Genomic DNA, 12682 nt, shown 5'->3' with positions numbered 1-12682 from the left:
AAATCATACAATATAGCTCAGTATTTGTATGATCTATTTTATAGTATTTTTTTGCCCATCTTTAGCAATTGTGCCAATAATTTTGGAGGTGACTATTTGATTGTAGCAACTTTTAGAGGTTCAGACATTTGCTGAATGGCTTCAGAAGTGATGAGCAACCTTAACCAGGAACTTAGCATAATGGCTAAGGTATCGGGTTGACATTGGACCGGGATTCAGTCGGTTAGGGCTTTCCCTGAATTCACTGCAGTGTCTTTGAAGTCATATTCTTTAAATATCTATGGGTACATCAGCAGGAAATCTTACAGATTACACATTTAGGTCTAGCAGCTATGTTTTGATTGGGTCAAAGTAGTTTTAGCTTAATTGCACTAGGGCAACAACCCAGCAGCAGGACCGCTACCTCCGCCTTTGTGCAAGGAGGAGCAGGAGGAGCACTGCCAGAGCCATGCAAAATGACCTCCAGCAGGCCACAAATGTGCATGTGTCTGCTCAAACGGTCAGAAACAGACTCCATGAGGGTGGTATGAGGGCCTGACGTCCACAGGTGGGGGTTGTGCTTACAGCCCAACACCGTGCAGGATGTTTGGCATTTGCCAGAGAACACCAAGATTGGCAAATTCGCCACTGGCGCCCTGTGCTCTTCTCAGATGAAAGCAGGTTCACACTGAGCATATGTGACAGACGTGACAGTCTGGAGACGCAGTGGAGAAAGTTCTGCTGCCTGCAACATCCTCCAGCATGAGGTTTGGTGTGGGGTGGCATTTCTTTGGGGGGCCGCACAGCCCTCCATGTGCTCGCCAGAGGTAGCCTGACTGCCATTAGGTACCGAGATGAGATCCTCAGACCCCTTGTGAGACCATATGCTGGTGCGGTTGGCCCTGGGTTCCTCCTAATGCAAGACAATGCTAGACCTCATGTGGCTGGAGTGTGTCAGCAGTTCCTGCAAGAGGAAGGCATTGATGCTATGGACTGGCCCGCCCGTTCCCCAGACCTGAATCCAATTGAGCACATCTGGGACATCATGCCTCGCTCCATCAGACTGTCCAGGATTTGGCGGATGCTTTAGTCCAGGTCTTGGAGGAGATCCCTCAGGAGACCATCCACCACCTCATCAGGAGCATGCCCAGGCATTGTAGGGAGGTCATACAGGCACGTGGAGGCCACACACACTACCGAGCCTCATTTTGACTTGTTTTATGGACATTACATCAAAGTTGGATCAGCCTGTAGTGTGGTTTTCCACTTTAATTTTGAGTGTGACTCCAAATCCAGACCTCCATGGGTTGATAAATTTGATTTCCATTGATCATTTTTGTGTGATTTTGTTGTCAGCACATTCAACTATGTAAAGTAAAAATTCATTCATTCAGATCTAGGATGTGTTATTTTAGTGTTCCCATTATTTTTTTGAGCAGTGTACAAACAAGCAAGATTTCTGGCTCACACAGACCTGTAACTTCTTTAAGAGACTCCTCTGTCCTCCACTCATTACCTGTATTAATGGCACATGTTTGAACTTGTTATCAGTATAAAAGACACCTGTCCACAACCTCAAACAGTCACACTCCAAACTCCACTATGGCCAAGACCAAAGAGCTGTCAAAGGACACCAGAAACAAAATTGTAGACCTGCACCAGGCTGGGAAGACTGAATCTGCAATAGTTAAGCAGCATGGTTTGAAGAAATCAACTGTGGGAGCAATTATTAGGAAATGGAAGACATACAAGACCACTGATAATCTCCCTCGATCTGGGGCTCCATGCAAGATCTCACCCCGTGGGGTCAAAATTATCACAAGAACGGTGAGCAAAAATCCCAGAACCACACAGGGGGACCTAGTGAATGACCTGCAGAGAGCTGGGACCAAAGTAACAAAGCCTACCATCAGTAACACACTACGCCGCCAGGGACTCAAATCCTGCAGTGCCAGACGTGTCCCCCTGCTTAAGCCAGTACATGTCCAGGCCCTTCTGAAGTTTGCTAGAGAGCATTTGGATGATCCAGAAGAAGATTGGGAGAATGTCATATGGTCAGGTGAAACCAAAATAGAATTTTTGGTAAAAACTCAACTCGTCGTGTTTGGAGGACAAAGAATGCTGAGTTGCATCCAAAGAACACCATACCTACTGTGAAGCATAGGGCTGTTTTTCTCCAAAGCGACCAGGACGACTGATCTGTGTAAAGGAAAGAATGAATGGGGCCATGTATCGTGAGATTTTGAGTGAAAACCTCCTTCCATCAGCAAGGGCATTGAAGATGAAACGTGGCTGGGTCTTTCAGCATGACAATGATCCCAAACACACCACCCGGGCAACGAAGGAGTGGCTTCGTAAGAAGCATTTCAAGGTCCTGGAGTGGCCTAGCCAGTCTCCAGATCTCAACCCCATAGAAAATCTTTGGAGGGAGTTGAAAGTCCGTGTTGCCCAGCTACAGCCCCAAAACATCACTGCTCTAGAGGAGATCTGCATGAAGGAATGGGCCAAAATACCAGCAACAGTGTGTGAAAACCTTGTGAAGACTTACAGAAAACGTTTGACCTCTGTTATGTACCCTTTGTTGGCAATGACAAAGTATTGAGATAAACTTTTGTTTTTGACCAAATACTTATTTTCCACCATAATTTACAAATAAATTCATTAAAAAATCCTACAATGTGATTTTCTGGATTTTTTTCTTCTCATTTTGTGTCAAAGTTGAAGTGTACATATGATGAAAATTACAGGCCTCTCAAATTTTTAAGTGGGAGAACTTGCACAATTGGTGGCTGACTAAATACTTTTTTGCCCCACTGTACTTTGAATCAGAGATGTGAGTGTTTTATTTACCTGAAAGATTGGCAACGACACTAATTTGGAATGACAATCCGACATCAATTAATACTTCATATGTCCTCAGAAAACAGAACTACACAATTCATTCATATTATGATAATGTTGTAACCTTTATTAAAAATTGTAAAAACTGCTACAGTTTACTTGTATTTAAAAAAGCTAAATTTACTCTAGCTCATGGTCACAAATGTCAAATGTACAGTACTTATCAAAAAGAAATGTGAGATCTCCCACCTCATGTCTGTTTAATCAGCAATCAGTTGTTTTCTCACAATATTAACTTGCGCCTGAGTGCAGGCTTTGAACGCAATAAAAAAAATAAAAAAATGTTGGAATAGGTCAGCTGAATAGCACAATTCTTTACATGTTCTCAGTTTGTTTTGAATAAAGTAATTACTTCACTAAAAGTATGCATGAAAGTCCGGAAACTCATTATGATTTCAAAATATCAATTCATGTCAGAAAGCTGAAAAGCTTCTACAACCTTAAGTATTACCAAGGTTTAACACCACCATATGTTTACACTTAATAAATAAAATAGGCTAAAAGTCATAACATAAAATGAGAAATATACCCATTACAATTCTTCATTTGTAATGAGACAAATATAAGAACATATGTTATTTCTAATAGCAAACAAATGGCACCACATGCTAGGCTGTGAGGTTAAGCTAGACGTGGTGCAAAAACAAAACGGTATGGCTCAAGAAGGCAATGTGTTTATAAGGAATACTGTACATGGTGCATATACTGTAGCACCAAACCATAGACCAAGACATGGGTGCATCACATTGTGAGCATACTGAACGCAATTCATGTTTGACAATGCATCTTTACTCTTGTAGCTCAAAGACACAACCAAAGTTCAACCTTTGGAAGACAACAGGTAAATGAGAGCTTTTGTGCAATTGTTCTGGATATATATATATAAAAAAAAAAGAACAATTCCCAGACTGTCTCTTTCGTAAAAAAATATGTGTATATTTATACAGAAACGTTTCTTATATATATTTTTAAAGAAAATATGTATAGTTCATGTAAATATGTTGTGCTGCTCTGAATTGATGTAGTGTAATAAGTACAATAAATTAAACCAGAAACTACATTAAAAAAACAGAAGAGAGAACACACTCAAATACAAACATAAAGTATACATAAGAAAAAGGATGGTGAACTTGAGAAAACGTGAACCTTTTCAGATGAACATTTCATTGCACGGAGATGGATTTCACTCAGTTTCCATACAGAGGAAAGTGTGTAAATACTGTATGTCCGCACATACAAGACAAAAAGGCAGTGGCACAAGATCAATGAAACAGTATTCGAGTTTTAAGTCTGTAAGCTATGAGCCCACAATGATCTCCATAATGTGGTCAAGTTCATTGAGATCGGCTCTACAGCTGGAGTTGGACACAGAGCCGTGTGAGGAGGCCAAGCTGTCCAGAAAGTCGTAAGGCCCCATCTTGGGGGCACTCTGCATGCCTGTCAGCATGGTGTCCAAGTCATAATACGAGGCATCAACGTCAGAGAACAGCTCCTCTAGTGCCGGGTCTGACCCAGGGGCACCGTTCTTGATCTCGAAAGTCCCAAACACCTGCCCTGTTGCCATTTTAGCCCCCTCCCCAGACCTCGTCCCCTCCTCGTCCCCCGTACCTGAGTCTTTGCTGACCCCATCCTCCACTCTCAGTTCCCCCCTGTCCCAGCAGTGGCCAATGGTCCCCAACAGGAGGGCCGGGGCCCTGTCGCCAACCACCACAGAACACATTGCCTTGTCCGTCACCACTTCCTCCTCACGGCAGCCATCGTAGCCCATCACTGAGTATAGCCTAGGCCCACCGTCCTGCTGCTCCGGCGACTGGCACAGAACCTCGGTGTCCACCAAGCGGTCAGATGGGCCATGGCCAGAGCCACCTAAGGCCTCTGTGACCACCTGCCAGCTGCCGTCGTGGGCCATCTCCTCCTGGATCTGGCGCACCGTGTTGGCGATGAGCACCGAGCGACACAGGTTGGGCTCCGCCAGCATGTGGCACAGCTGCAGCTTGAGCAGGGACATGTCCAGCAGGGACTGGCGCTGCAGGCTATAGGATGCCGCCACCGCCTTGTTGTCCACACCATCAGAGAACTTGCGTTTGGTGCCTTTGGAGTACATGGTAGCCCTGTAGAGGGAGCCAAGTAACACTTTGGTTAGAACATATAAAGCTTTTTAAGAAGTAACCTTTTCCATTCAGTTGTTTTGCAAGTTATGCTTAGTTATTTCAGTGTTTTATATTGTTCGGTAAAGATGCCAAAAGTGCACGTCCTATTTACTTACAGTAATAAGATTTCTTAATAAAACACACTAGAATATCAGGATTAGTATTTCAAAAGGTTTTGACAATTTGTTAATGCTAGAATTTAAATGTTCAACTTGAGTGCACTTGAAAATCTAAGATATTGTGAATAATGTACTTGTGTGTTCATTTACTTTTCTCTACCTTTCCTACGGCGACGCACAGGCATATATATGGGACGGCTTCCTCTTTTTGTCATTGCTTCCGCATGTTACTGAAAAACTGCTTCTGTTCTTAACTCTCCTTCAGGTCTTTTCAGACAGACCTGCAAGGTGCCTGCTGAGTGGAACATCCAACTTAGATCGCCACACTGATAAGATGGTACAGTTTGCTACCATTATTCTCGGGATTGGAGAACACTCTAGCTCTCCAGTCTTGAAACGGGAAGCAAACTCAAAGCTTGTTTGTGTGCTACAGTAGAGAGAAAGACAGAGGAACAATGCCAGTAAGGCATTCGTCTGAAGTGATAAGATCTTTGTTGATTATCCAACATCCATTGAGCACATCTTCCAATATGACATTTTAGTAAATGCCTGTTAAGACAAAGGGATTCAAAAATACGTTTCTGTTTACAGACAAAACAGAGTGACATCAACTTCAAACCAGGATTATTTAAAAAAAAAAAACTTCCTAGTTAAAAGTATCAAGAGCATATTCCGACCAATGTCAGTATTTGTAAATCATTATCATAAGTACATATCCCTAAAACAAATATGAACACAGACTTGCTGGAGCCATTTGCAAGAAAAGCGAAACAAGAAGAAGTGGAAATTGGACAGTTATCAATTCTAACATAGTGCCTTAAACAGAAAAAGAGATCCCACTCCCGATGCAAGCATTTTGTAATATTAACCCAAAAAATTCAGCTGAGTAAAGATAAAATGGCAGACACACACATTGAAAATGGCTAATGGCTAAACAGCACTTTGTACATACATCCAGTGCTGAGACGAGTGTTGGACACTTGCCTCCAGCCACAGCAGCCTGCCAACCAGGGCGGCGGGAGCCTAAAAGTGACAAACATCCAGCTAGAGCAGGGAGAACACATGATAGTCACCAGCACGTCAATGCACATTACATACAAAGTCACTGGATGACTTGTGTGTGTGCAGAAGGGGGGGTGATACACTAGAACTCGGCTACTGGGACCAGGTGCTGTGGAACTGTAAAAGGCTATGAGCAGCTACAAATAACAATGCCTGCTTTTACCTCCTCAATGCAAATAGTTTGTGTCACATTGCATTGGGTGAGAACCTGAAGGTTGCTCGAGCTTCAGGACGATGGAAGGACAAGGAGCAGTATGCATCGTTTTGTAGACCAAACCAACAAAATGTTAGTTGCAGGCAAAAATGAAGAATTACACACTGTAATGCAAAAAACATATTTTCATATTGAAGGGTGGAATTTGTATGCAGATGGAGCTGATTTGTTTGATAGTCACAAAGATCACAGGAGAAAATCTTGTTCGCTATAAGGATAACTATAAGTATAACACATTGAGGGAGGGGGGTCAGTCACAGTTGAGATGAAGGCATGGGAGATCAGCCTACCTGACACAAATATGACCCCATTTTTGCCACACTTCTGAAATGGTGAAGTCTGCAAATGATGAGCACTCCCAGCTACCTCGTGTATGGCAAATCACAACAAAAACATGATGCAGTGCCTGCAGTGGATTGGAATTTGTTTGTAACATACTGTTTTTTTTAAAAGCAAAAATGTTTATTGTAAAATAGGACAGCAGAGTTTCCTCTGACAGTGACATTAAACTCCAAGAGGGCCATAAAGGATTGATAGGCTTGAAAAATTATTGCCTGTATCCCGATTAAAAAATAAATAATTATAACCATTAGTTTGAAATCAACCTTGTACTGTAATAGTTATAGAAAAACAAATTTGACAACATGTCTACAATAAGCAACTAGTCTTCTGGCCCCATATGATAATTTGACATCTACACAAGTGGATGTAAATTCAACTTTTTGTTTTATTTAACTAGGAAAGTCAGTAAAGAACTAATTCTTATTTACAAATGACGGCCTACACTTACACAAATTAAACCTAGTATCTTCAGTTGTCCTGAAAAGTTAAAAAAATAAACCCCCAGCGTGCCATCCTCCAGGCCCGTTACATTGGCAGAGTGGTGAATAACATACAGGGTCTGACGCATACAAATACCGATATTTCTATCAACATGGTACTTGCTATCCGGGATCCTTGTGACGTCCAACTCTGGCATCATCCCATTGAAATGTAAACGGGTTATCGTGGGTTGGGTTATGGTTTAGGGTAGAGATGTCCCAAGGACCCCAGATAGCACAAATAAACATGGCTCGCTCCTGTGTAAGTTCCACCCAGCTAAAGTTACTCCTCCCTTCCCCCCCACCCTACTTACAGTCACAATGCTGATTCATCGGAATAAGCCTACGGCTCTCTCTGGCTACAATCAGCGCATTCCTCTGCCCAGGCGTTGCTGACGCCTGCCAGATCGTACAACGCCTGGATCGGTATTTGACTTATCAGCTAACCACATATGTTATAGCAATCTGTCAATCGATAATGTGGCACACAACCCGTGGTTGATGGACGCAATGTTTGAACAGGGGAACGCGAACATAGTAAAATAGCAGTAAATGAATCGACGTGAGACTAGAAGCGGGGTAAATGTCGCATGCTTCCCTGTCTAAACAGTTCGCATATATATATATATATATATATATATATATGACAGTTTTCTTCGTTTTGGTGTTCATGCACACAAATTATTGCTGCAGTTCGAACTTTGGTAGCCGAATTCTACGCCCCTTCGTCGGTTATTGGTCAACAGTACTACTCCTAGCAGGAGTGGGAACTAAGGACGGGATTTTTTAATTGTTTGTCATTCAACGAGAGACTACTAGTTTTAGTTTATGCATTTTTTTTCACTTGAGTAATACTGCACAAATCTTAGTAAAATGTTTAATTGCCCGCATGCTTCCCATCAGAGTGCATTAGGAAAGTATTAAGACCTGGCCTCATTCTAAAATGGCTTGAATATTTTTTCCATCAATCTACCCACAATAACCTATGACATAAAAACACTTCTTTTTTTAAATGTTAGTAAATGTATATATTTTTTAGAACCCCAGAAATATCACATTTACATAAGTATTCAGACCATTTACTCAGTACTTTGTTGAAGCACATTCAGCAGCAATTACAGCCTAAAGTCTTCTTGGGTATCACACTACAAGCTTGGCACACCTGTATTTGGAGAGTTTCTCCCATTCTTCTCTGCAGATCCTCTCAAGCTCTGTCAGGTTGGATGGGGAATGTCGCTGCACAGCTATTTTCAGGTCTCTCTGGGTTCAAGTCCAGGCACTGGCTTGGTCACACAAGGTCATTCAGAGACTTGTCCCGAAGCCACTCCTGCATTGTCTTGGATGTGTGCTTAGGGTCGTTGTTCTACTTGGAAGTTGAACTTTCGCCCCAGTCCGAGGTCTGGAGCAGGTTTTCATCAAGGATCTCGCTTTACTTTGCTTAATTCATCTTTCGCTCAATCCTGACTAGCCTCCCAGTTCCTGCCGCTGAAAAACATTCCCCCAGCATGGTGCTGCAACCACCATGCTTCACCGTAGGGTTGGTGCCAGGTTTCCTCCATATGTGACGCTTGGCATTCAGGCCAAAGAGTTCAATCTTGGTTTCATCAGACCATCAGAGTCCTTAGGTACTCCCTGACCAAGGCCCTTCTCCCCCGATTGCTCAGTTTGACCAGGGGCCATGTCTAGGAAGAGTCTTGGAGGTTCAAAACTTCTTCCATTTAAGAATGATGAAGGCCACTGTGTTCTTGGGGACCTTCAATGCTGCAGACATGTTTTGGTACCCTTCACCAGATCTGTGCCTCGACTCAATCCTGTCTCGGAGCTCTACGGACCATTCCTTCGACCCCATGGCTTGGTTTTTGCTCTGACATGCACTGGTCAACCTTGGGACCTTATATAGACAGGTTTGTGCCTTTCCAAATAATGTCCAATCAATTGAACTTACCACAGGTGGACTCCAATCAAGTTAGTAGATCAATGGAAACAGGATTCATCTGAGCTCAATTTCGAGTCTCATAGCAAAGGGTGTGAATACTTATATAAATAAGGTATGTTTTTTATTTTTAATACATTTGCAAACTTTTCTAAAAAACAGTTTTTGCTTTGTCATAGGGTGTAGATTGAGGATTTTAAAATTTTATTTAATACATTTTAGAATAAGGCTGTAACGTAACATTTTAGAATAAGGCTGTAACGTAACATTTTAGAATAAGGCTGTAACGTAACATTTTAGAATAAGGCTGTAACGTACTTTCCGAATGCACTGGATTATGACATTTTGTTAGTTTTGTTCTTCAGCAAGTTTTTTTTGGCTGTTCGTGCACAAAAAACAATTCTCCAGGCAAGCTGAACTTCGGTAGCTGAAGTCTACACCCTTTCGTCGGTCATTGGTCAACAGTAGGGATTCTTCAATGAAGTGTTTGTCTTTCTTCGATAGATGAGAAATACTGCATTAAACATCTTAGTTAGATGCAGTGGCATGTATTCATTGACGCCAAGGGAAGCCAGGCTTCCCCTAAAAATTTAACCCTCCCTCAGAAATATAACATCAAATTCTTTATCTTTCATCTCTCTGAGTTTCATAATTTTCCTTCAATTCACACAGGAGAAAGCATCCGAGTGAGCGAAACAGATTAGCCAATCAGCTTTGAGCTAAACTATGCAAGCTCAACTGTGAATGGTCCTGGCAAAAAATATTAACTGGCGAAAAATATTAAGTGTCAAGGGAAGCCAGCTTGGATTTGGCTTCTTTCCTATCAAATCCCTTTGAGCATAAGTCATTAACAGAAACAACTTGAATTGTTGCATCTCATTGTGTTGTCCTCCGGGGGCTAGCTAGATAAAATTGACCCTTCCCTAAATTAGCCATGGATTGAGATTTTTTTAAATGTTTTTTTTATTATCATTTAACCTTTATAGGGATTTGGACTTGTGGTTTTACTTAATACTCCGTACTCGCCAATGATTATAATGGCGATTGTGATCCAACCTTTAATTCATATATTGTTGTGCACCTGGCCTGAGAGGATGGAAGTTCAATATGTACAGTAGCTAGATGTAGAAGGCTAGCCTAGGACAACAAAAAATACAAGTGTGTACTGTATGACAGTGATATACCGTTTCATCAACATGAGAGGATGACATTGGCATTTCTCTACAAGTAGGGTGAGTCAACATGTTTTTCTACTTGCACAACGCACGTGCAGACGCGTGCGCAAACAGAAATCAGAACTATGGACAGCCACATCATATTTAGCTGATGTTGATTGGACTAAATAGTTTTTTGGTATCTTTTAGTTGTCACTGTATTAGACTAAGCAGAGGTGATTTGATGATGTTGAAGTTGAAAAGCAGCTGGAATAGTGGAAGCAGTTCCTGTTTCCTTTGCGACTTGTGGTAACACCGAGGTTCTAAATCTGTAGTTTAGTGGTCCAAAAATGTTGGAAACATTAACTCGCTTAACCATACTGTAGGTAATGTAACCGACTGTTACATGAAATATGTGTGGTCGACTTCACCGGACATAGGTTATCCGGTTTTGTTATTAAACAAAGGTGTGGTTGAATTTATTCTGCCACTGTCTTATGGTCACGGCCTTTAGGCCTAATATATATATAACATTCACAAGGCATATGAATTAACAGCAAACACTGCAATTAAACAAACAGTGTAAGTTGTTATATGGCTTTTGGGGGGGCTTCTCCAGTGATTTTACCCATGCACTGCAACTGGTTAGATGTAAAATTGAGCAACTAAGATCTCCTTGGCATACCTCAACAAATCGGTCATACATATTTAAGGTTATCTTAGATGAATTCTGACTATTTTGAGGAAGCGAATACTGGCTACATACAGCGTTCCAAGATGGCTAAACAGTACTATTGCTGCTTTTCTCATTTTTCAAGCAAAAGTCTTAAGGGAGTATGCAAGCACACTCGTTTCTGTTTGACTAGGCGCCAGCCAAACCGAAGCATGCAGAAGCCGTAAGACCCTTAGAAAAAAGGTTAAAATGAATTACAGATTTCTTGATTTTTGTCTTCAATTCATTTTTACTAGTTTGAGGAAGTGGCTGGTTATGTTGTTGCTACGGCGTCTCAAGAGGCAAACAATGTAATATGTTTCAAGCAAAGGTGTTTTAAGAGAGTATACGAGGTACAGACGTTCGTGACACAGCTGAGTTGTGCTATAAGCACACTTAAGCTAGTATGCGGGCGCCTTAACTGAGCAATATTATGAAACAACAAAACCTGGTCCAACACGACAGTATACTTAATAATGGTTTGTGTGTTGTCCCCTTAACTTACTTTTCAGAAGCAAACATAGGAACTTAGGAGGGAATGGGAAGCGACAGAGAGGAAGCCATTTTGAATGTACCAGCTACTTTTGTTAACTTCGTTCGTTAAACACCAGTTAAGATGTATCCCGCTAGACCACGTCTGGATGAAGCACATCAAAGTGCTGATTTCCAGGCTACTGGCGACAAGAGGTTACAATGTAACACATATCTGTGGAACGTTGAGCGAGAAATACCGCTCGTGAACTTCCGCATTGAGCACTTGCGTTCGAAATCGACCGCGCATTTGTAACACATTCGAACGGTATTTTATTTATAAAAATACATGTAAAAAAAAAAAAAAAACATTAACTGGTTACACTCAACACACATTACTTAATTCATATTTCTATTCACTTGTCTTACCTTTACAGAATCAGCTTTTTTAGCCGAGGGTTCATGTGCTCTTCGTGAATAAACGAATTAAAGGCGCAGCTCTCTCAGCTTCCCTGGATACAGACTGTATTCGAGGCACTGCTGCCAGGCAGCCAGATGCAGCAGAGCGAAGGGTGAAGTGGGCGGACACATGGATCTTGATCGACAGGCCGTCGCTTGAACTGGGGAAAACATGAACAAAAGCCACACTGAATAAACAGATTGCACCACGGGTTCACAGACATCTGACACAATACCCGCTCTGTTTGGGAAACATTTGAGGCTTACTGAATCTAAAATTAAACACAACTAGCTTGGATGGAAATGAAGGAAGAGATTGAACATTAAGGTATAAATATTTATCAGCCAAGTAATAGGTAAATAAACTATTTTAACTCAGGGCCAGGCTACATAGCCTAAATATAGGAGACGGAATGGAGCCATCATCAGACCTTTACAAAAGTATCAAGAAATTCAACAGTGAACAAAATAAAACAATGTTGTTATTATTTCAACACCTCAATAAACATACATATATCAAAACATAAGAAAAATGTGATGAAACTAGGCTGCATTCTAGGTCACTGTCCAACCAAACAGGTCTGACCAGATAGTATATCAGAAAATGACCACTGTGTAATTTGTAAATCCTCCAAAAATGGGGTTTCCATTACTCTGTGCAGGACTCTATTTGCTTAAAAATGCATATTAAGCTATTCTTATTGTGT

The 12682-nt window shown here is 41.5% G+C and overlaps 1 protein-coding gene across 8 annotated transcripts; it reads right to left on the bottom strand.

The window, feature by feature from the left end:
* Positions 1-2924: 2924 nt before the first annotated feature.
* On the bottom strand, positions 2925-12080 carry cdca4 (cell division cycle associated 4). Of its 8 annotated transcripts, XM_042321782.1 has the most exons (5): positions 11946-12073; positions 6716-6831; positions 6102-6193; positions 5300-5576; positions 2925-4991 (listed from the first exon to the last, which is right to left on the bottom strand). In XM_042321782.1, the coding sequence occupies exons 4-5, from the start codon at positions 5362-5364 to the stop codon at positions 4178-4180; spliced, it is 879 nt and encodes a 292-aa protein (XP_042177716.1). In that variant the 5' UTR covers positions 5365-5576; positions 6102-6193; positions 6716-6831; positions 11946-12073; the 3' UTR covers positions 2925-4177. The 8 variants fall into 8 exon arrangements, with proteins under 8 accessions (XP_042177716.1, XP_024276381.1, XP_024276382.1 ...); XM_024420613.2 differs by lacking the exon at positions 6716-6831; XM_024420614.2 differs by lacking the exon at positions 6716-6831 and having other exon boundaries at positions 6102-6172.
* Between the last annotated feature and the right edge of the window lie 602 nt (positions 12081-12682).

This window comes from Oncorhynchus tshawytscha, linkage group LG05, assembly GCF_018296145.1.
Source record: "Oncorhynchus tshawytscha isolate Ot180627B linkage group LG05, Otsh_v2.0, whole genome shotgun sequence".
NCBI lineage: Eukaryota > Metazoa > Chordata > Actinopteri > Salmoniformes > Salmonidae > Oncorhynchus > Oncorhynchus tshawytscha.
The sequence above is the reverse complement of the archived record's forward strand: the minus strand, read 5'-3'. Positions and strand labels throughout refer to the sequence as shown.

What these genes read in the sequence shown, in the direction of transcription:
- cdca4 (XM_042321782.1), bottom strand. Translation starts at nt 5,364, where the DNA reads ATGACAAAAAGAGGAAGCCGTCCCATATATATGCCTGTGCGTCGCCGT. An exon ending in CGTAGGAAAGGTAGAGAAAA is followed by an intron (nt 4,992 to 5,299) that starts GTAAATGAACAC and finishes CTCCCTCTACAG; the next exon opens with GGCTACCATGTACTCCAAAG.